Source organism: Abramis brama (genome assembly GCF_963993115.1).
Source record: "Abramis brama genome assembly, chromosome: 18".
Taxonomy (NCBI): Eukaryota; Metazoa; Chordata; class Actinopteri; order Cypriniformes; family Leuciscidae; genus Abramis; species Abramis brama.
In genome coordinates this window covers 19,421,925-19,445,695 of record NC_139980.1, presented here as the reverse complement: position 1 = coordinate 19,445,695, position 23,771 = coordinate 19,421,925, and the positions used below count along the sequence as shown (strand labels likewise).

The 23,771-nt window shown below is 38.8% G+C and overlaps 4 protein-coding genes across 5 annotated transcripts in view; 2 read left to right on the top strand and 2 right to left on the bottom strand.

The window, feature by feature from the left end:
* Positions 1-1,514: 1,514 nt before the first annotated feature.
* Positions 1,515-6,292, bottom strand: fam89a (family with sequence similarity 89 member A). Its single transcript, XM_084091364.1, has 2 exons — positions 5,856-6,292; positions 1,515-3,534 (listed from the first exon to the last, which is right to left on the bottom strand). The coding sequence occupies exons 1-2, from the start codon at positions 6,105-6,107 to the stop codon at positions 3,259-3,261; spliced, it is 528 nt and encodes a 175-aa protein (XP_083947490.1). The 5' UTR covers positions 6,108-6,292; the 3' UTR covers positions 1,515-3,258.
* Positions 6,293-8,842: 2,550 nt separating this feature from the next.
* On the bottom strand, positions 8,843-16,132 carry sprtn (SprT-like N-terminal domain). Its single transcript, XM_084091778.1, has 5 exons — positions 15,586-16,132; positions 14,715-14,814; positions 13,543-13,671; positions 12,831-13,122; positions 8,843-11,493 (listed from the first exon to the last, which is right to left on the bottom strand). Exons 1-5 carry the CDS (start codon positions 15,888-15,890, stop codon positions 10,424-10,426), a joined length of 1,896 nt encoding a protein of 631 aa, XP_083947904.1. The 5' UTR covers positions 15,891-16,132; the 3' UTR covers positions 8,843-10,423.
* A 736-nt stretch (positions 16,133-16,868) lies between these two features.
* exoc8 (exocyst complex component 8) lies at positions 16,869-19,394 on the top strand. The gene has a single exon (XM_084091233.1). The coding sequence runs from the start codon at positions 17,007-17,009 to the stop codon at positions 19,059-19,061; it is 2,055 nt and encodes a 684-aa protein (XP_083947359.1). The 5' UTR covers positions 16,869-17,006; the 3' UTR covers positions 19,062-19,394.
* Positions 19,395-21,985: 2,591 nt separating this feature from the next.
* Positions 21,986-23,771, top strand: part of trim67 (tripartite motif containing 67) — a 38,563-nt gene continuing 36,777 nt past the window's right edge. The window contains exon 1 of one of the 2 annotated variants that reach the window (XM_084091075.1): positions 21,986-23,183. In XM_084091075.1, the coding sequence (XP_083947201.1) occupies positions 22,419-23,183 (765 nt within the window). In that variant the 5' untranslated portion in view covers positions 21,986-22,418. The remainder of the gene's footprint in view (positions 23,184-23,771) is intronic. The other variant, XM_084091076.1, reaches the window with a different exon arrangement.

Below are 23,771 nucleotides of genomic sequence, written 5' to 3'. Positions count from 1 at the left end.
ACCTGTGAGCAGTGGAATATCATAATATAATCACTCACTCACAATTTATTCATCTCTTCAATATATGGCATGATTTTGTGACTTTTAATCTCGTTGTCAGTTTGTTTCTGCCAGATCAGGGCAATAACTCAGTGTTCTGCCTGCAGGCAGAAAGTTAGTATGTAATGTTAGTAATATGCCAATATAATATAACTATAATAACTTACTATAGCTACAACATATAGCATCTTGATTTTAAAGAGGTCCTATTATGCTCATTTACAGGTTCATAATTTTGTTTTTGGGGTCTAAAATAGGTTTACATCATTTAATGTTCAGAAAACTCAATTTCCTTATAATTTACATTGTTGCAGCACCTGCTTTCACCCTCTGTCTGAACGCTTTAAAACCTGCCTTCCAAAAAGCACAAGCGGCTCTGATTGGTCAGCCGGCCCCGGTCTGTTGTGACTGGTCGACCGCACATAGCATGTGTCGGAAATGTAACGCCCCTTAAAGGGTTATTTCACCCAAAAATTCAAATTATCCCATAATTTACTCAGCCTCACGCCATCCTAGGTATAACTTTTTTCTTTCAGCCAGCTTTATAAAAAAAAAATAATAATAATCTTGGCCAAGAATTATTTAAATGAGGAATATTATATTATAAATTCCCTTACTCCTTAAACCTACCTTACCCGTATCACACCACAATAGAAGCAAAAGTCATCAACACAATAAGTACATTGTACCCAACAATTTTTTTTATTTATTTAAGTATATAGTAGTTAAAGACACCTAGTATAAAGTGTTACCAGTAAGGGAAACCAGCATTATTCCACGTAAACATTTCAAACAGTAATATTCTACATGTATGACTTAATTATACTGCATGTTTAATTCAGCAAGTGGAATCAAGTTATAATCTTGGAAATAAAATGGTAATTTTGCATTTTTATCCAGATCTGTGTATAAATGCCTTAACATTTGGCAGGTAAATCAAATAAAAAAAGGATATAGAAGGTTGTATGGAGTGCATTGCATTATAGGAGACGATAATCCACACAGTAAGCTAATGTTCATTTATGCATATGTAGGTCAACCTGATATTATATGCATACAGAAAATTTGCATACTGTGCTGCACAGTAAACATAATATACTAAAGTATAAGCACAATATGCACATTTTCTCCATATGATAAATAAATCGAGATGAATGACCCAAAGTACTACTTTTTTCAAAGTAGTATAAAATAATTTAATGTGTGAAATACTCTATCCAACAATACATTGAACTGAGTCTATCCATTTCCAGTGTGATGGATGCAACTAGAGCAAATCAGCCACAATTTTTAACATCCTGATCCATTATTAAACAGGCTCTCAGAAGTTACGATATTTATATACAAAATTGCAGATGCAAATGAAATAAGATAACCAGACAACTGAATTAAGCAGTCTGAAACGTTAATATATATATATATATATATATATATAAAATTCTAAAGTGACAGAAAAGTAGCAACAAAAACAGAAGGACAATACATTATATTTATTTTATATAGCTAACACACACAATAAAACATACAAAATGTATAATTCCTGTATCAATTATTAATTCAAACACATCTGACAACTTTGAAAAACACATTCGAGAACATGGACTGACCAAAAACATCAAAGCCAAACACACAAAAGCCATCTAACTGAATAACGTAGCATCTCTGTATACAAAACAATAGCAGAAATCATTTCAATGCCAACCACAGAGATCAAAGGGGCCAACAATTACTTTTACCGACTTCTATGCAAATTACAAAAAACGAGCGGGAATTTCCGAGCAGGATCACAGTAATAAATCACAGCGGGGTAGAAGATAATGGGGAGACATTTTTAGGGTGGAACGTTCGGCTGTTAATGAGAGGGACTGAAATGAAGATGCTGGATGTAGATATGAAATTATACGATAACAGAAGGGCCAGCAATGGCAAAAAAACACCTGGATTCAAAGCCGAGGTGCGTCAAGGCACGACGTGTGAAGTTCAGTGCTGCTTTTGGTCAAAGCACCTAAAGCCTTGTGGTTGCATAACAAGATCCTTGTTTTGTTTTTCTCCCTCTCAGAATTGAGCCAAATAAGCAGATTATAAAATGGAAGAGTGTTAAAGTTTAATCAGAAATGCTGGGAATTATAAAGCGGCTTGATTGTATCTGCTGGTGCGAGAGAAAAAAACATTTCAGAGCTCAAACACACAAGAGGTAGAACAGATTCTCTCTCTGCTGATATTGATATTCTTGTAGATGAAACATCTCTGAAGATTCTCAGTCAGAATTAGATGATCCATAATGATGCACTTTTTGAATTCCAGGCATTCGATTCACCCACACATCAAGAAAATGCTTACATTATGGCATGCTGTGATACCATTCACAATATGCATAACATTTGGTGGATTGATGGCCATATGCACTTGCTAAAACAGTTTATTACACATTTTGAATACAGGTGACCCTTATGTGCGTCACATGACATTTATGCAAAAGGAGACACGATGATTCTCCAATGATATGCACTGAAAGTGCAATGGAAGACTGAATCCAAGCAGCAATCATAAGGAAATAAATAAAACATCTACAATACATGATCTAGCATAGGTTTACATAAATTGGGAAGGAAACGCTATGGAAATGTTATGGAGCTGGTTATCGATTTACTTATACAGTATATAAATATGTTCATAATGAGTTAATATGTTCATAACACAATACAATAGTAACCTGGAAGATTTGAGTTTTGTTTTGGTGATGCTGTCACAAGCTCTTAGTGCTGGTTATATCCTGGATTACATTTCAGCGAAGAATAGGTAGCACTTCCAGTATATTATTCAGAATTCATATTTTCAATAAAAACATACCCCTGTTTCCTGTAAGCACCCAGCGAGCAACTGCTCAGCGAGAAATAAGACTTTTATAAATCCGGAGGGGTGAAGCGCCAAACCGACAGCTATAAATCCACCAACAGAAGCTCAAACATGATTTACTGTAAACATCATTATGAAATGATATGCTTCTCCCCTTATAAAAATGATCGTATAAAATTTCCAATGTTGATTAAATCAGGAGGAAAAAAAAAAATACTATGTTGTATATTATACAATAAATAATAATCCTCATTTATATTTCCTATAGAAAGAGTCTGCTGTGAAACTAAATGCCAGCAAACTAAATTATGGCACAGCTTGTTTTCATCAAAGAAAAAAAAGAAAGAAAAAAAGTCAAGCGTTTTATATTGTGATATGGAACGAGTCATGTATCCAGCTGTCCTTGGATGTCCCGTTTTTAGGAGATGTGTCATTTCCATCTGGCGTTTCGGTTGGCGTCAGACCGGATTCAGTGTAATATTCCTCATCTTCATCGAAATAGCCGTTCTCTATCCCGTACGGGCCATCGGCACTGGACACAGCGGAGAGGTCCTGGCAGCTGCCTTTGTACTCCTGGATGGACTCGTGAAGGGACCAGAGCTGACAGAGCAGGGACATGTCCTGCTGCCGCAAACCCACCTGCGCAAACACACACTGGAATGAGTACTTGCAGAGATCAAAGGGACAACAAATTGCATACTAGAACAAACATTTACTTTGAAATCTACCTGTGGTATTTAGCAGAGTCATATAATGTATATTTTGAGCTTGCATTCCAAATCTTATGTTACCTTTGTTCTGACATTGTAATGGTTCTAGTCAGCACAGAGAAGTTCAGAACATGGGAACCGAACATTTTTGTTCATCAAAGGCGCATTTTAATTCGAACTGAACATTTTTAGGCATCAAGGAAAAGTTATTAATGTACGAACAGAACATTGTTGGATATCACAAAAGTGTTCAAAACATTCAAATCAAACGTTTTTAAACATTACTGTCTTGTTCAAAGCAAACATTTTTTGGCATCGCAGACTAGTTCCGAACATTCAAATCGGACATTTTGGGCATTAGAGGAGGTTAAAAACGTACGAACCAAAGTTATTTGTTCATCACAGGCGCAATCGGAACATACGGATCGAGTTCAAAACATTTGAATAAAAAAAATATCAGGGATATGTTCAAAACATTTGAAGCAAAGCTTTTTGGGCATATGTAAGTTAAAGGTCCCCTATTATGCAAAATTCACTTTTGCATGCTGTCTGTACAAATGTGTGTTGGCAGTGTGTGTACACAACCAGCCAATAGTGATAAAAATCCACTCACTCCTTTTTTATTAATCCCCATAAATCATCAGCAGTGTCTCCCAACGACCTGTTTTCAGAATGCTGTTTTAGTGACGTCACTAAGCACAGGCCCCACCCACGAGTGTTGACAGACACTGCCGTTTCAACATAGACCCGCCCTGATCGAGTTCACAGCTGCTGCACTGACGAGAATGTCTCCCAAGAGCTGTAGGGGTTGTGTGGCTGGATGTATTAATCCACATAGCACTCTCTATTTACTCCCGAAATCTGAGGCAGCCGCTGAAGACGAGGTGGAATTATTTTGTTTTTAAAGAAAATGCTCCCTCAACTCTACCGAAATTCGTTTATGTACTTGCGCACTTCTTATAACTTACTGTGTTTACTCAGCTCTTACAGTGATTTTCTGAAGTAAAACGGACGCTTCATCTTTTGTGTGATGTACAATAAACTTTATTAAACTCATCAGTATGTGTTTCATCATTCGGACCTGGTCCGAAACAGCAGACTTGTAGGCTATTAATAATGGATACATAGCCTACTACAAGCAGATGACAAATACGTTATAACCGTAATTAAACTACTAAACTATACCTGTTCCATCTCTATACAGCACTCTGACTCTGTAGGCATTATTGTCCGACTCGAAATGAACACCGTTACTGAGAGTTTCTGATATTATCATCATTCCATGAGATGAAATTGTCCTGAGAGACTGAGCGCGAGCTCATGAAGCTCCACCCCCTGGGTCGTCCAGCAAGCAGCTTATTTGCATTTAAAGGGCACACACTAAAACAGCGTTTTTCTGAGCCCCAAAAATGACAATTTAAACATGCTGTAAAAAATGATCTGTTGGGTATTTTGAGCTAAAACTTCACATACACACTCTGGGGACATCAGAGACTTATTTAACATCTTGTGAAAAGGGGCATAATACGGGACCTTTAAGAACCGAACATTTGTGTTCAACACAGAAACATTTAAATGAAAAATAGCTTGGAATCACAGGATGTTCAAAACATTCAATATGTGTGTATGTATATATAATGATTTGAATGTTTTGAACATCCTGTGATTCACAGCTATGTTTCTGTGTCAAACACAAATGTTCCGTTCACACACACATACATACATACACACACACATATACATATACATATATATATATATATATATATATATATATATATATATATATATATATATATATATATATGCTAACATTTTTGGGGGCATTTTTTTAAAACATTTATATCGTTAATTTTTGGGCATCACAAGCAAGTTCTGAATGTATGATCCAGCCATTCGAATCGAACATGGTCGGAAATGAGTGTTCGAATCTTTGAAGTCAAACATTTTTTGAGGATCACGGTCACGTTCAAAACATTCGAAGAAAACGTTTTTTTTTTTTTTTTTTGCCAATCACAGACTAGTTCCGAACATTCGAAACGAAAAATCACAGGCGCGTTCAAATATTTCAAAATTAACATCAAGTTCGTTAACGAACTTTTGACACCAATGGCGTTCCATAAAAATGTTCGATTCTCTCCTATGATGTCCAAAACAAGCTGTCTCGTAAGCTCACAAGCACTTACAAATTAAATGAACGCCTGCAGTCAAAGGAGAACAGCTGTTGCTTACTATTCCGTACACACTCACCATCTCTTTTCTAAGCAAAGCCAGGGCGGCATCCAGGTTAGCTGGTTTACTCGCCAGCAGACTGTCCGTGTTATTCCTTCCTCGACTCAGGTCGTCCTGAATCATGGTCTTCTTCACATACATCCTCTCCATGTCCCTCCACGAGCCGCCGCTGGAGTTGAGGAGTCCGCTCAGGCTCTTGGGCAGAGGCGGCAGACCCTCAATACAGGCCAGCACACCGCCCGCTGCTCCATTCCCAACCTTACCATTCATACTAACATTCACCAATAACAAGCTCTGCTTACAGTCGAGGGTACAGTAACGGCATATGATGGTTTTCTTAAAGACCTTTACACCTTGACGTCGAAAAACCCATGTAACAGCCACCGCTCCGAACAACACCTATAATCTGTCGGGCTGGAACTCGCACTTCCGTTCGCTTTAAAGAGACCCAGCGCAGACTGGGCGTGGCCAATGACGGAGAGGAGGGTCACTGAATATTCATGAGCATTAAGTTCTGATTTAATCTTTTCTTCTGATCAAAGCGCAGCCGGAGCTATTGTGTGGTAACCTACATTTTCATCACATGTATATTGTTTAGGTTTGTTACTGACGTGTTTAAAATAATAATAACAATAACACACACACACACACACACACACACACACACACACACACACACACATATATATATATATATATATATATATATATATATATATATTCTGTTCTAAAAAAGAGATACTTATATATTATATTCACTTTAAGAAGTGTTAAAAATAAACATACTTTTATAAATATTCACACTCAATTTACATTTGTATAGCGCTTTTAACAATACACATCGTTTCAAGCAGCTTTACAGAAAATGCAGTCCACATTACACTTTAGAGTGATCTATTATCAGAGGTAACTGTCTAAGTTATGTATTTCAGAAATGTACTTATACAAAATCAGTTAGCTAAAAATGTATTAATTTAATCAATGTAATCATTGGCAGAAACAATGAGCTCATTGAAGTAATGAATACTTGTTTGTTAACAAATGATTATGACATTTAGAAAAATGTAGCATTGGTGCATGTTGATAATATAAATGTGTTGCATGCATGTATGCGTGTTATATTCTAATTTAGCATTGTAATTGTGATTACAGGGTGAAATCCTCTAATGGCAGCTCAGACCTTGGCTTGAAGAGCACATGGGCAGGAAATGGCCAGATGAATTGACTGAGGGTGAGGTCAGGGCCGGGATCCCAACACGGAACAAAGGTGTCAGTGGCGGGCAGATGGTGACCGCGATCGGCCACGGATCCGCCCCTCTGACACACACAAACACACACACCCTGCTGCAGCTGGACATAAAGCATTGACATGAGGCCATTACAATGACAGCATGTGCACACAGGCACACAAAGACAGCTCAGATGCTGCTAAACTTCCCTGCCTTCTTTACCAATGAACTGAATATCTACAACCTGGCTGAAACTTGTTATCTGTGTGACTCAGTGAGTTGGGATAAAGATCCGACCAGTGACCACAAGGTCGTTTTGTCATGTTAAAAAACAACAATGTAAAACAATTAGCTAAAAATTAACAATTAGCCAAACATTTCCAAAGTATCCTTTCTTTACTGGTCATTTCTCTGTTCTGTTCCACATCAACACATGTGGTCCACACGAAGTGAACAGTGAATGCTATCACTTTGATTCATTCATTATGTACATTATACATTTTGCCCTTATCATATGTCCTAACGTAATTCAATCATCTTCCAGGAAGTGACACTAATATGAGGAAAAACAGCACAGACATGTGATTACTTGTGGTATTAGCTGATGTGTCAAACTAAAACATTCCATCCTGTTGGACAAAAATACAAAGATTAAATTAACACCTATATTTAGTGGTTAACCTTAAAAAACTTTAGCTTTTATTTCGAGAGGCTGCCAATGGGCGGAGCTTGACGTCCAACCACACCTTAACTCTAACCCCAAACCTAATTGAGTTAAGCGTCACCCCTTTGATCCACAGAGGCGGAGCTAGACAAGATCAAGCCCCACCCATTCGGCTCTGCACTTATTTCTATCCTGTTAATTATTTACACAATTACATGTAATTTTAATAAATAATAAAGTAATTAACAACTATTAAAATGTCAGAGCTTATTTTGTAAGGGGCCGTTCACAGAATACGTTTTGGTATTTCACTGTGCCGTTTTTCCATTGTTTTTCTATACAAGCGCACTAAATGGGAGTGTTTGACCGTGTCTTTGCATTCCACTGCACTGCTTTTCCATTGTTTTTCTATGTAAACATCTGTTAGATGGACGTCTTGCGTCTCACACACAACATGCTGTTCTTAATTGCAACACTAAAGTTAAAATTAGTACTGTCAAATTGATTAACCTAACATAAAAGTTTGTATGTGTGTATATATATATATATATATATATATATATTATATTTGTAGACTTTTATGTTAGATGTGATTAATCGATTTGACAGCACTAGTTCAAATTTTCTTTTTTTTTTATTCCACTGCTTGTGTCTCACGTATTTTCTCGCCGTCAGTGTCTAGTGGACTTTGTTTTCAAGTGCTCAGTTATGTGCAAGACCCTCCTGATGACGAAATTAACGTCACGGACAATGCGCGGACCATCACTAAACGCAGACGACTGAAGTATGCTTTGGGCTTTAGGGTGTGGGTTAGGGGTTAGTTTCTGTTGTAGCAATTCACCTTTCGTCACACCCATTTCTTTGACCTGCAGCTACCCATTTAATTTTTTTGTGTAGACGCAAGCAGTGGAATAAAATAAAAAAACCTTTGTGAATGGCTCCTAAGTCTACTTTATCCTATAAAAATGCTTGCTTCCTTAAGTTACAAACAAGTCTATTCTTTTTTAAAATGTTACAGTTCAAAAGGTACCAGGATTGTCCATATGTAAAATTAGGTATGAATGAAAATAAATACCACCTAGACTGTTTCAAGAAGACAAAGGGATACCAAATTAATTAATTGAACATTTATTTCAACAACAAAGTGAAAGGCAACAGTCAAACATAAATCAGGCACAATTTTGAGGTTTTAAACACGATAGAAAATCCACTTAACATTTTAATAACGAAACATTAACATTTAAAACACACAAACATTTGAAACCACCTGAAGGGATAGTCCCCCCCAAAAATGAAAATTTTGTCATCATTTACTCACCCTCATGTTGTTCCAAACTCGTATAAGTTTCTTTCTTCTGTTGAACACAAAATAAGATATTTTGAAGAATGTTAGTAACCAGAGAGTTGACGGAAGCCATTGACTTCCCTTACGTATATTTTTTCCTACTATAGAAGTCAATGGCTACCGTCAACTGTTTGATTACCAACATTCTACAAAAATAGAAAGAAGAAAGAAACTCGTAGAGGTTTGGAACAACATGAGGGTGAGTAAATTATGACAGAATTTTCATTTTTGGGTGGAACTATCCCTTTAAAAAACCTCTCAATTTTTTATTAAAACAGAGTATGAATCAATATAAAACCATTTTTAAAACAAAATGTCTGGTCCTAAATTGGCCAACAGTAAATTGTGCAAAGTTTTCAGTCCCAACAGAGAATGATGCATCACCATCACAGTTTTGCCTTTATCAGAACCTGTAGTGCATGTTAAAACCACATGCACAGATTATAAGTTACATCACTGCCTGGAGCATGACAAACACTAAACAAATCACTGCGCCATGCAGGTAAATCACAATTATGTGCTTGGGCCTATAAGTGAACCACGCCAAAATTAACATCTGCGTGTTCTAGGTGTAACATGAGCAGCGTGACCTCGTTATCAGCCATTGTTTACTGAGGCGTGTCGCTGAATTTGAAACACAACAATACATCATGACTCTAATCGCATGGTGTTATCCTGCACGCCTTAATAAATTCACATCTGGGTGGGGTTCATTTTTTAAATGTGTGCATTCCTCTAAGGCACAAAGCATACGCAAAATTATTATGCAGAAGGCAGCACAAGCTCCACCCCCCACTCATGGGACAATCTAACAGAGCTGTTATTGATGACACCGAGATGAAAACGACCTTGCAAAGCCTGATCCGGCAGAAAAGCTAATCACATCTAAATCCCACAGCGGACAGCCAACACGAGTGAAATTCAGTACTGCTGAATCAGCATGAACCGCGGACATCAACCCACACAAGGACAGTGACGTCTCTTCAAACAACTCACTCGGTTTCAACTAAGCTGTCAATCAGTCCTGCTGACCACACCCAATATTCTTCCCATGATGCAAAGAATCTTTTTTACAAAATTGAGGTAGAATAAGTCAGTAATTGGAGAAGTACAAAAGGAAATGTGGTACTTTTTGTGGGCTATTGCGCTGCTAACGACTTCTAAATGTATTTTAAAAGCCTTACAAAGTTATTGCATTGGAAGTAATGTTTCTCACCACTATGATATTAAATAATATGTAATCTTTCTATTTACAGCTATACCTGAGTTTTGAACACAGAAATCCCATAGAAAACACCTCTCCTAGCTTTAGCAAAGCCCTATGGTCTGTACTAAATGTTTTCAGAGATTACAACAGACAGGAATCTAAATGTTCATTGACTGCAGACTCGGGTACTTTGATGTGGCACACAGGGCAGTGGACGGTGATCTGGAATGGAGGATTGTTTGGAACGGCGTCTCCGACCTCCTCTCTCTGCTGCACTGCGGACGTGGCGGACTCACCGACTGTCCGCTGGAAGTAATCAAAGATATGTTCGGAGTTATGCTCTTCCCGTGATCTTTTCTTGGCTCCTGAAGGCGTACTCCCTGATGTCCGGGGGCTGCCAATGTTTCTAGGACTCGGAAAGTTGGATTCATGCTTTCCGGAGTGCTTGGAACTGGACCCTGAAGTAGTTGAAGTGTGTGAACTTTGGGGAGTGCCAGTGTTTCCGAATCCTGAGCTTGCAGCATCTGACCCTAGTTTTTGGTTACTTCCGAAGAGCTTAGAAACGTAACCTGGTGTGCTAGTTGCAGACTTTTGAGAGCTTCCGAAAGCTTTCGACTTTGAATCTGGGAATTCAGTTTTAGCACTGTTTCCAAAATATTTGGAGAGATACGACTCTATAGAGTCAGGCTTTGGCCCTGTGGTGGTGGATGAATGATGGTTATTGATCAGGCTTGTTTTCCCAAAAGGTTTTGTGTCTAAGGCACTAGATGAAGATGCTCCATTACATTTAGCAGGGTTTGCTGTCGTGGCATCTGTGGCAGGCTTGGAGGAACCGGGAGCACTGGCTGCTCTCTCCGGAGATTTGAGGACTATGGCCTGGAAGAGATCTTGCACTGACCTCTGCTTGCCTCTTAAGTCTTTGACTTTGGAAATCCTCACAGGTGAGCCGTTGACGTTGATAAAGGCATTAGTGTTGCTAACAGACTTCCTGCGGGGAACAGTCGATGAACCTTTGCTGACTCTTTTGGGCAAGTTTGTCTCAATGGGCCATAGTCTTGGAAGGAGCGGAGAGTCAGAGTCAGAGTCAGAGTCAGGATGTGCTTTAGGAGGACGCTGAGTCAGCTTGTTTGTGGAAGTCTGCGTGTTCCCTCCAAGAATAAACCCTTTCCCACTGAATGGAATGACATTTCTGATGTCTTGTAAGCCAGAGCCTGAAACACAATACATATAATATATTTGTCCAGAAAAGCAATGTGGCACTATCAAAACAATGCTCTTTGTTTGTGCAAGCGGCCTGACATAGCATCACTAGCTCAACCAATGCCATTTGTGACGGATCTACCGAATTGTGAATCATCAGTGTTGGAGTCGGCCATTTTATTCGAATTTTATTCAAAGTTGTTATATTGGGGTAGGACCATCTGTAAGTTTGACCAAACAAGGGGAGTTTTTAGGAAACCTGAGGTGCCCTAAACAAGACTTGCTCCTTTTAACAAGATTCTGACTTGTTAAAAGCATTCATGTCCTCGTAGAGCTTGTAATTACAACTTATAAACTATACCATCTGACCACTGCAACATCACGTGGAAACACTGTAGTAAAATGTAGTTAAGCCATTGATCTATATTTATGATGGATCAGTGAGTTAAAATACCTTTGTTTAATAATTAGGAATTAAGGCTCAGGTATACTTAAAGGTGCAGTCTGTAAGAATGACAACTAGTGGTCGAAATAGGTACTCTAGTCCAATTCAAAATATCAGAGATTGTCGTTTCTCCCGCCACCTACTCCTCAGACTGGACGGCGCTCACGCGGGTTGCCAGTTTAAGCATACGCAACAGGAACGAGCGCAATGGACAATGAAAATTGGCAAATTGGCAACGTGCAGCATCACAGACCAAAACAAAAACAAACATTCCAGCCTGGAAACGCACATTTCAAAGTAAAATAACTGGCTGTGTTTTTCAGAGAAAGGAGTATGCGAACTTAGCATGTTTTCTCAATATATCCAAACATATTATGGTATTGTTATGCTTTAGTAGAGTGAAAAAGTTATATACAGCACCTTTAATTATCTTTGTTCCGCTCTGTATGGCGCAATTTAGTAAATTTTGACAGCAAATTTTGATTGAGTTTTAGTCATAGTCTCTTGGCTAAAATGCCAACTAGTGTTCATGTAAACCTAGCTATTGTGATTGAGTCTCTTCCCAAATCAACCCTATCTAACATTTTCATTTCATTCTTATTCATTGATGAAAAGGTCAATAGATTTTCCTCAATTCAACACAGATTCATTTTTCCAATAATAGTGTTGCCATAGAGTACCATACTCTATTTGAACCAATTTTAAGTCCTATTTGACATTATTCTAGCAGAAGTGGTATAGAAAGTTCAGACCTTATTTTTCTATTTATGTTTTCTATTTAGCATTTGCTCTTGAAGCTAGTCTAATTTGCTTTTCAGTGTTATTTTTAAAACTATGCACATTTGTATGAATAAAAGTCAATTTATACATCGTTTAATAATGTGTTAATAACGAATGGATCACCTGTTGTATTGCTGGGAGGCTTTGAACTCTTGGAAATCTCACTGGAAGGATTTTTGTCTTTCTTTTTGTCACTTTTGCCTGTTTTCCCATAATTCTCTGGCTCTTTCATTTTGGTGTATGTTCCACCACAGGTCCTTTGGTGCTCAGCCCACCAGAGATCTCTGGCCGAGGGAGGTCTGTTCATCGCACGCTTTACGTAGCCAAAGAACGGTCTGCGATTCTGACAGGGTCCGTTACAGCGCCACCAGTGCTGCCTGTACACGTCAACCTCATCGTGAAACGAGTGATATATCTGTGAAAAGAGAAGCAATACAGCATGGAGATTGGTGTCATAATGTTCTGCTAGTTAAGTCATGACATATTGAATACTGTTTCCGGGTCCAAACCTCTTCTCCATTTCAACTGAGAATACTTTCTCAACAACCATTTATGAGCACTATTCATTTATAACAGATCTATAAGCTAAGTTTACATTACAGTCTTCAGGCTCATGACATTTCCAATATTTTAACAATTCATAAAAGACGAATCACTGTCTGGTCAACTGAGATTTCGGTACAGAGATAAAGGTTAGATCACCGTGAGTGTATATCGGCACCGTTTGTTGTTTGCTTTTGGGATCTGATAGAGCATTTGGACCAGGAAACTGACACATGACGTCAGACTTAACAACTGGATATTGTTTAATAATCTGATCCGTTCACAGTCTTACAGTGATTTTGGTGCCGCTTGCTTGGTTGATTCTGTCCATGTGTTTGCAGAACTCTGGTCCGTGACCATCTCGATCTCTGTTGTTTTGAGTCACAAAGAGAAGAGCGTGGATCATCTCATGAAGAAGAGTCTGTGGAAAGAAACAGTAAAATTAAAATCAAGCTGCAACTGATCATGAAATACATTTAGGGCACTTCATTTTCAATTTTCCTCACATAAATTTATAAGATGGAACATGTTATTGTAACATATAACATATATATGATTAATGGTATAGAATACAAAAATGAACTTTTTTTCTTTAGAATAGGGTGCATTGTTGAATTGTGCACAGTAAGACCAAAAGCCTGTGCTAACCCTGTAATGCCTGACATACAGTATGAAATAATATAAATCTATTTATTTATTTGTTTTAAATGGAAGAGTTTATTGAACCTTTACACAAAATATAAAAAAATGTATGTGTTTTATGTTGAGTATCACATTTGATACAATATGGCTTTTATGACCCAGACAGCAACATAGTGTCAGCCCAGATCCAGCCCACATCTGGTATAATCCACGTGTACCAGATGTGGGCCGGATCTGGGCCGACACTATGTTGCTGTCTGGGTATAATACGATATAGTGTGTATACAGAGTTCACACTCGATTCGAGGAAAATAATACCTCAATTTTATTCAGAGGCTCAAACTAAGCAAAAATTAGCAATTTGTCATTTATATGGTCAAAAAGTAAAATTAAATTATGAAAGCTTGTAAGGCAAATAGATTAGATTTGTACAACTGTATGGCAGAATACTTGCATAAAATTCATATAAATATCAGTTGTCACTCTTTATCTCCCAATACCATGAAATATGATGTTTAAATGCTTAGTTTTAAAGCCAAAGCTCTTTAGTTTTTTACATTTTCACATGACTTTTCTAATATATATATATGGATAATCAAGTAATCTAAGTTGCTTAATCTAGTAAATATTCATCTTGAAATATTATGATTATACAATATTGAAGTTATTCTTACGTTATTGTATAAATATCATTAAAGAGTCAATTTCACAGCACAAAGACTTGAAGGATGACATCTTTATAATACATTTTTGCTAAAAGGTCTTTTTCTTGCTGAAAAGTATAAACTATCAATCGGATGACATGTAGAAGATTTAACCAACCTGTACGAGATCTCTGCGAGGTCTGAGTTTCAGGAGAGGTTCACTGAGTCGAATAGAACACAAGCCTCCTCTTCCCTCATAAGAGCAAACACCAGCACACCTGAGGAAACAGACATTAGACAGTGATTACACACGTCAAAGTCATCTATCTATCTATCTATCTATCTATCTATCTATCTATCTATCTATCTATCTATCCATCGTATGTCTATCTATCTATCTATCTATCTATCTATCCATCGTATGTCTATCTATCTATCTATCTATCTATCTATCTATCTATCCATCTATATGTCTGTCTTTCTACTTATATGTCTATCTATCTATCCATCGTATGTCTATATAGATAGACATATATGTCTATAGATAGACAGACATATAGGTAGATAGATAGATGGATAGATATATCCATCTATCTATCTGCCTATATGTCTGTCTATCTATCCATTGTCTGTCTGTCTGTCTGTCTACCTATCTATTTGTCTATCTATCTATCCAATTCAATTCAAATTGCTTTATTGGCATGAATGTAACATTTAAATAATACAATATTGCCAAAGCTTGGAATACATAGAATAATAAAAACATAAATATAATATAAGAAAATATTATAACATAACTTAAATTTAAATAAACAGTGTAACTAGGTAGTAATATATACAAAAATAATATTCTATTATCTATCTATCTATCTATCTATCTATCTATCTATCTATCTATCTATCTATCTATCTGTCTGTCTGTCTGTCTATCTATCAATCTATCTATAGGCCTATGTCTATCTATTGATATGTCTGTCTGTCTATCTGTCTATGTATTTGTTTTGCTGAGCATTAGACAGAATTCTGCCCGTTGGGTTTGTGACTCTTACAGTGTCATCCTCCGGCTCCACTTCACCTCCACCCCGCTGAGTTTTCCCCAGAAGAAGCTATCGTTAAACTGCAGGAACATGGCTCTCACGTCCGGACTGGGGTCCAGCGTCTCCCACGACTCATCCACGATGGACAGCGATCTCTGAGGTCTGGGGCTGGGCTGAGAGAAGGGAATCACACTAGAGGATTCGATCTTACGCTTTTTACTGACCGGACAGTCTTCATCACTCCATCCAGCAGCCGATGTCTCCTGATCAAACTGCTCTTGTAAACGAAGAGCGAGTAAAAAGTCTTCATCCTCCATCTTCAGTCTTCTTTAGTGCGAATAACGTTAGATCAACTGGATGACACCGTCAACCAGCACAAAAACTCCACATATAACGTTAATCATTAATCAAAACCAACGAAACTCCCACCTCATACATTAAAGGGTTTAGTATAAAGTTTGGGCTAATCGAAGGTTTTCACGATACTGATTAACGTCTCAATTTTTTGGAGGAATACTGTCAGAGCGCTTCCACTAGAGACCTTTGAAAAAAAATAATTGTTGGCCAATCAGAAAGTCACACAGTGTAATGCAATGCTGGGAAATGTATTTCTATTTTTAAATTTGATAATGTACATGAACAGCGAAACACGGGGAATATGTGGATATTACGCCGTGCAATGCCCAAACAGATAAAATAGAGTTACAAAAATAGAATAAAAAATAACAATGCTGTGTTACGTTATTCTTACGTAAAATGTTAACCGATCAAAACAGTTGCACGGAGTTGATGTAGCTGCTCAAACAAAAACAAATAGTAGAATTAGTCTTTTGATATTTATTTATTTATTCACCCCGATATTAATGTGTGGTCTGCAAATATTTTCCTTATAAACACGGGGTAATTTATTCATTTTACTCTGTTAAAACACTTCCTACAAAGGAGGTGGTGCTGATTTTTGGTCTTGCTGTTTTACTCAAATTGGCACAATGACATATTTAAAAAATCTGTATACTTTATATTTGTGAGCTATGTTTGTAATAAAGTGTATGAATTAAAACATATGTGAATATGTGTGTTTTTTAATCAAACTATTTATTTGTTAAATCTCATTATGGCATATTAACATGGACAACAACAACAAAATGCATGTAAAATACACCGAATGCAAACACCTGCGTGTTACTAGAGGCACATTTTATTAGTATTTTTAAATTATTCAAATATATAAGTGCGTGAATCTATGTTGTTGTGTATTTTGAAACGTTCGCTCTTCACGTGATGTGAGTGACGTCACGGGGAGGTGTCGCGAGTGTCCTGTTGAGGAAGCGCTCTCTCTGCAGCTGAACTGCAATGACTAGCTGATTTACACAGAATTAAATTCTCATTTGTGTTTCTTTTATACATCTTCTTTCGCCGGGACATCCAAAAAAATGGCAGACACTGGAAACCGTTTGCGTAAGTTGCTGGAATCCCCTAATTTTGACCCTCAGTCGTACGTGAAGCAGCTCTCGCAGCAGTCCGACGGGGACCGAGATTTACAGGAACACCGTCAGAAAATACAAACACTCGCCGACGAAACCGCACAAAACCTGAAGAAAAATGTTTATAAAAACTACAGGCAGTTTATTGAGACAGCCAAGGAGATTTCATACCTGGAAAGTGAGATGTATCAGCTCAGTCACATTCTTACCGAGCAGAAGAGCATAATGGAGAGCATTACACAGTCTCTCCTGTCCACGGACAAAGACGAAACAGCCAAAGAAATGCTCACAGCCTTCCCAAAGGAAACAGAAGAGGTCAAACAAAGAACCCTAACCACGCTTTTGGAAAAAGTGGAGGGATGCAAGAACATCATGGAAACCCCCGGCAGATATCTGGTCTACAATGGAGATCTTTTGGAGTATGACGCGGACAACATGTCGCAGATCCAAAAGGTCCATGCGTTTCTGATGAACGATTGCCTGTTAATTGCAACCTGGTTGGCGAACAGACGCGGCGCTGTGAAATACAAGTACAGTGCATTGTATGACCTGGAAAGCTTTGCGGTTGTAAACGTAAAAGACAACCCTCCGATTAAAGACATGTTCAAAATCCTCATGTTCCCAGATAGCCGCATCTTCAAAGCTGAGAACAGCAAGATCAAGAAAGAGTGGCTGGAGATCCTGGAGGAAACGAAGAAAAACAAAGTGGCGAAAGACAAGCACATAAAGGAAGAGGAGGTGCCGACGTCGCCGGTCAGGCAGGACGTCTCCACGAACCCATTTGAAGATGACGAACCACTAGATTCAGAGGAACTGGTGGATCTGAGTCCCGAATGGATCCAGGAGCTTCCGGAAGACCTTGACGTTTGCATCGCTCAGAGAGACTTTGAGGGCGCTGTTGATCTTCTAGACAAGCTAAACGAATATCTGAAGGAGCAACCGGTGAGCCCGCGGGTGAAGGATCTCAGGGGGAAGGTGGAGGAGCGCGTTCGACAGCTGACGGAGGTTCTGGTGTTCGAGCTCTCGCCCGATCGCTCTCTCCGCGGAGGACCTAAAGCCACACGGCGAGCCGTATCCCAGCTCGTCCGCCTGGGCCAGTCCACGAAAGCCTGCGAGCTCTTTCTGAAGAACCGAGCCGCGGCCGTCCAAACCGCCATCCGCCAGCTTCGCATCGAAGGAGCCACGCTGCTATACATCCAGAAGCTCTGCAACATCTTCTTCACGAGCCTGCTGGAAACCGCCAGGGAGTTCGAGACGGATTTCGCGGGGAACACCGGCTGCTACTCCGCCTTCGTGGTCTGGTCTCGTTCGGTGATGAAGATGTTCGTAGACGCCTTCAGCAAGCAGGTGTTCGACAGCAAAGAGAGCTTGTCCACCGCCGCCGAATGCGTGAAGTTCGCGAGCGAGCACTGCAAGCAGCTGAGCGACATCGGCTTGGACCTGACCTTCATTTTACAGTCTTTGCTCGTGAAAGACATCAGGGCGGCGTTGCAAAGCCAGAAAGACATCATCATAGAAGCGACCAAGCATCGCAACTCTGAGGAGATGTGGCGCAGGATGAACCTGATGACTCCTGAAGCCCTGGCCAAACTCAAGGAGGAAATGCGGAACTGCGGGATCGGCGGGTTCGACCAGTATACGGGAGAAGACTGCTGGGTCAACCTGAGCTACACCATCGTGGCCTTCACCAAGCAGATGATGGCGTTCCTGGAGGAAGGGCTGAAGCTGTACTTCCCAGAGCTGCACATGGTGTTTCTGGAGAGCCTGCGGGAGATCATACTGGTGGCGGTTCAGCACGTGGACTACAGCCTGCGGTGCGAGCAGGAGAGCGAGAAGAAGGCCTTCATTCTGCAGAACGCTTCCTTCCTGCACGAGACAGTGCTTCCCGTTGTGGAGAGGAGGTTTGAGGAGGGAGTGGGGAAACCAGCCAAACAGCTCCAGGATCTGAGGAAGAGCTCTCGGCCTGTCAGAGTCAATCCCGACAGCACCATGTCTGTTGTTTAGATGTGGATCAATGAGACTGCTGATGCACTACCAATGAGGGCTTAAAATCTCAATGCATTTCATGAAGTACTCTCATATGACTCGTTTTTGGTGTTGTGATGCACTCCTAACTCTCACTGGAAATACGAATTCTGTCATTATTTACTTGCCTTCATGTCAAACCTTTGTTGTTGTACATGGAAAACAAAATGAGAATTAAAAAAAACTCTTACAATTTTCAAATGGGCGTCAAGCTTAAAAAAAAATCAACATACATATTTTTTTAAATTTCATCTAAAAATCAATGGTAATGGCATTGAATCAATGTTACAATTTGATGTTGGTTCAACAAAAGGAGAATAAAAAAAAAATCTTACAATTTTCAAATGGGTGTCAAGCTTCAAAAAATGGCAATAAAGCACTATTGAAAAAATAGTCCATAAAGTCTTAAAACAACAGCATATGGGTTTGAAATAAAACGAGGGTGAGTAAATAATCACAAATAGCAACTTTATAACACTTGCATTTCATAATTGTATTAATTGTGCTTTATGTTGTTTAATCATTTATAATAAACTGTATATTATTAAAGTAAATGGAAATTAATATTGCCCTACAATGAAAAAAATATTTTCATCCACCCTATTAAAAAAATGTACACCGAAAAAATGTTTTCATTCATCCAATAATAAAAAAATTGGTTCACATCTATATTTTATAACTTGAGCCAATGAAAAATATAATGAAATACTCTCATATGACTCATATTTGGTGTCGTGATGCACTCCCATCTCTCACTGAATAGTTCATTGGAAATAAAACATTCTGTCATTATATACTTGCCTTCATGTCAGACCCTCATGTTATTATGCATGAAACACAAAAGGAAAATTAAGAAAAATCTTACAATTTTCAAATGGTTGTTAAGCTTCAAAAATGGCCTTAAAAGACTATTGAAAAATTAGTCCATAGAGTCTTAAGACAACAGCATATGGTTTTGAAATAAACGAGGGTGAGTAAATAATCACAAATAGCAACTGTATAACACTTACATTTTATAATTGTATTAATTGTGCTTTTTTTGTTTTTTAATCATTTACAATAACATGTATATTATTAAACTAAATGGAAATTAATATTTGTTATACATGTTAAAATATAAAGAATATACCACTTCATTTGTCATTTCAGTCAAGCAAAAAAAATAAAATAAAATAAAATAAAAATTGAGGTAGACATGAAAACACTTATTTTTACTGCCCTCTTTTGACAGATTATAAACTTGTAAAGACATTGTTTTGCTTTAAAAAGCAAGGTGCGTAAAACCCGCTTAACATGAATATGTTGTGTTGATTTGATCCTGTGCTCCAGATGTCTGAGCTTGTTTATGTAGTGCCCCCTGCTGTACAGGGAATTGTTCAATAAAAGTAAGGCTCAGTTCAAAATCCCGAAGCCACAGTCTTGACAACAACCCAGAGTTATTAAAAGTATTCCCCTTTCATCTGTTTCTCTTTCACACTGCTGTTTCTGTTCTCTGTCAGACTGCATATGCTTGATCATATATTCACAAGACATTTTTGTATTATGTTTCTGTTGTTTTTGAAACCCTCCTGACACATAGACAGGATGATAATATGAGGAGAAGGTTTGATGTATATGATACTTCGATGGATTTAAAACAAGAATTTTAATGCATCAGTAAAATCTAACCTGGTTATTTGATCCAGTAGGCTATGCATCAGCCTCTGGGTTATGACAGGAGATGATTTTTCCTTTGGCAAACCTCCAGCATAATCTCTTGGATCAGTCTCGCGCCTCTGAACAACACGACAGGCGTGTGTGAAAGAACAATAACGTTTGCTGTCGCTGCCCTGATTGTCAAACCAAATATTCTGCACTGTTCTACTATTAGATTAGATTGCCTTGGACATTAGTTTATTGAAAATTATTTAGTGATTTATGCATTTTCTCTCCTTTCTCTCAATTTTCAATTCTCTCTCTTCACTGTAAAAAAAATTACATCCCCAAGTCAAAAATTTCTAGTGACTGATAACATCTAAATTTTTCAATTAGTCTGACGTATTATTATCATTGAGCCAATGTTAACAGACTATTGCAACAAGAATTGCACTTGGGCCAATTTAAAAATGTAAATGTGACGTCACTAGAAAATTTTGACTTGGAGAGGTTAGACATTTTTTACAGTGTTTGTGTGTGTGTGTGTGTGTGTGTATATATATATATATATATATATATATGTTTGTATATATATATTATTATATGTATATATATATATTTGTGTGTATGTGTTAGTATAAATATGCATCTATATATATATATACATATATATATATATATATATATATATATATAAATGTATAAATATATATGTGTATCATGTATATACAGTATACACACGGAGAGACATAAAACATATAGGCCTATGTACACATATATAAAGACAAACCTTTATGTTAGGCGTTAATCGGTTTGACAGGAGTAATATATGTGTGTGTATATACTAAAATGTTATACATATTCAATCATAATGTAATGTAAACTATTTTAATCTAAAATTTTAAATAATCAAATCTAAAATAATACAGTGAAAATGGGCCCTAAAAAAAAAAAAAATTTCTTTTATTTTTTTATATATATATATATATATATATATATATATATATATATATATATATATATATATACACTATAATTTGTAGCCAATGTGTACTACATAAGAAATATCTTTCACTTTAACTTACCTTTTTGCCTATTTCAAGAAAAAATATGCCTACTATAACTGCTTCTATAGAAATACACAATATTTATTTTTATATGAATGCAGTAGCCTAATTTCCCCATTACCATTCAACCCTCATATAAGGTGTGTGTAGGATTATGGTGACGTGCGCGCGCTGAAGTGCTCATTAATTGTGTGCTGTAATTAGACTGCGTGGGCAGAAGCAGCTCGATGCTCGCTGTGATACATTCCTTGCACTGATTATTTACGGCCTCTCTCAGAATCAGGCGACTGGTCAGCCCTCTCTCAGATGCCATCACAATTACAACGCCTGTCCTCCTTTGACGGGGTTGTTTACACACGGGCTTCTTTAAATTGCAAATTAGGCTTTTTTCCCCCTCAAACCGATGACCCTGGAATACGGGACGATAATACAAATTCTTCTCGCCGCATTTAATTAGCGGCATTAAGGGAGTTGTAGTTTTTAAGAGCTCAACTGAAACGGCGGGTGTGGGCAGAGTGACTACAACTACCACAACCGTTCTCTCAGTGCGCATGCGCGGAGCGCGTAACGGAGCTGTCCGCGTCTAGTAGTGCTGCTCTGATTTCATTCAACGGCTGCGCGTGTGAGCGGGTTTATGGACGCGATGGAAGAAGAACTGAAATGCCCGGTTTGCGGTTCTCTCTTTAAGGAGCCTATTATTTTACCGTGCTCGCACAATGTCTGCCTGGCGTGTGCCCGGAATATCATCGTGCAGACCCCGGAGGGAGAGACCCCTCCGCAGAGCCGAAGCTCCGGCACCTCGGACTATGATTATCTGGACATGGACAAGATGAGCATGTACAGCGAGACGGACAGCGGCTACGGCTCATACACGCCGTGCCTGAAGTCCCCCAACGGGGTGCGAGTGTTCCCGCCGGCTCTGCTGCACCGGCACTGCTCCATCACCTGCCCGCTGTGCCACCGCAGCGTGTCGCTGGACGAGCGCGGGCTCCGGGGACTCCAGCGCAACCGGCTCCTGGAGGCGATCGTGTCTCGCTACCAGCAGAGCCGCGCCGCCTCCGTCAAGTGCCAGCTGTGCGACCGCAACCCGGTGGACGCCACGGTGATGTGCGAGCAGTGCGATGTGTTTTACTGCGCGCCGTGCCAGCAGCGCTGCCACCCGTCCCGCGGACCGCTGGCCAAACACCGGCTGCTGCCGCCGACTCACGCGCAGGCGGGCATCGCGCAACCGGCCGCAGCCTCCGCGCGCAAACAGGCGACGTGCGTGGATCACGAGTCGGAGAACTACAGCATGTACTGCGCCAGCTGCAGGAGCCCCGTGTGCTACCAGTGTCTGGAGGAGGGCAAACACGGAAAACATGATGTGAAGCCGCTGGCCGCCATGTGGAAACAACACAAGGTAAATGACACATTGTACCACTGTGACTGTAGTACAGTAGTACAGTTGGTAAATCCATGGTAGCTACTGAAATTAATGTACCATGGTATGTTACTCCAAGGCACTTCTATGAATACCACGGTACTATCATGGTACTTGTCTTCCAAAAAACAAGAGGGAAACAAAGCAAAAAAAACAAACAAAAAACAAACAAACCTTGGTACAGTAACAAAAAAAGTTCCAAAAGAAATCTAGGATTCATATTTAGAGCCCTTTATAATGGGAGTGAATGGTACCTGAGATTTTGAAGCCCAAAAAAGCGCATCCATCCATTATAAAAGTAAGCCATACGACTGCAGGGGGTAAAGGCTTTACAATAGGAGGCTTTAACTTTATAAATAATAGAGGCTTTAACTTTATAGACTATAATCACTGGCTTCCAGTAACGGCCGTACATGAGAGTCTAGTTCCGGTGGTGATTATAGTTTATCAAGTTATAAATACACAAGCTATAAAAAATAGATATTTTTCTTACAAAAACGCATCGCTTCGCTTCAGAAGGCCTTTATTAAACCCTCGAGTCGATTACTTTTATGATGGATGAATGCA

What these genes read in the sequence shown, in the direction of transcription:
- fam89a (XM_084091364.1), bottom strand. Translation starts at nt 6,107, where the DNA reads ATGAATGGTAAGGTTGGGAATGGAGCAGCGGGCGGTGTGCTGGCCTGT. An exon ending in CTTTGCTTAGAAAAGAGATG is followed by an intron (nt 3,535 to 5,855) that starts GTGAGTGTGTAC and finishes GTGTTTGCGCAG; the next exon opens with GTGGGTTTGCGGCAGCAGGA.
- sprtn (XM_084091778.1), bottom strand. Translation starts at nt 15,890, where the DNA reads ATGGAGGATGAAGACTTTTTACTCGCTCTTCGTTTACAAGAGCAGTTT. An exon ending in CTCGCAGAGATCTCGTACAG is followed by an intron (nt 13,672 to 14,714) that starts GTTGGTTAAATC and finishes TTCTTTCCACAG; the next exon opens with ACTCTTCTTCATGAGATGAT. An exon ending in CAAGCGGCACCAAAATCACT is followed by an intron (nt 13,123 to 13,542) that starts GTAAGACTGTGA and finishes CTCTTTTCACAG; the next exon opens with ATATATCACTCGTTTCACGA.
- exoc8 (XM_084091233.1), top strand. Translation starts at nt 17,007, where the DNA reads ATGGCAGACACTGGAAACCGTTTGCGTAAGTTGCTGGAATCCCCTAAT.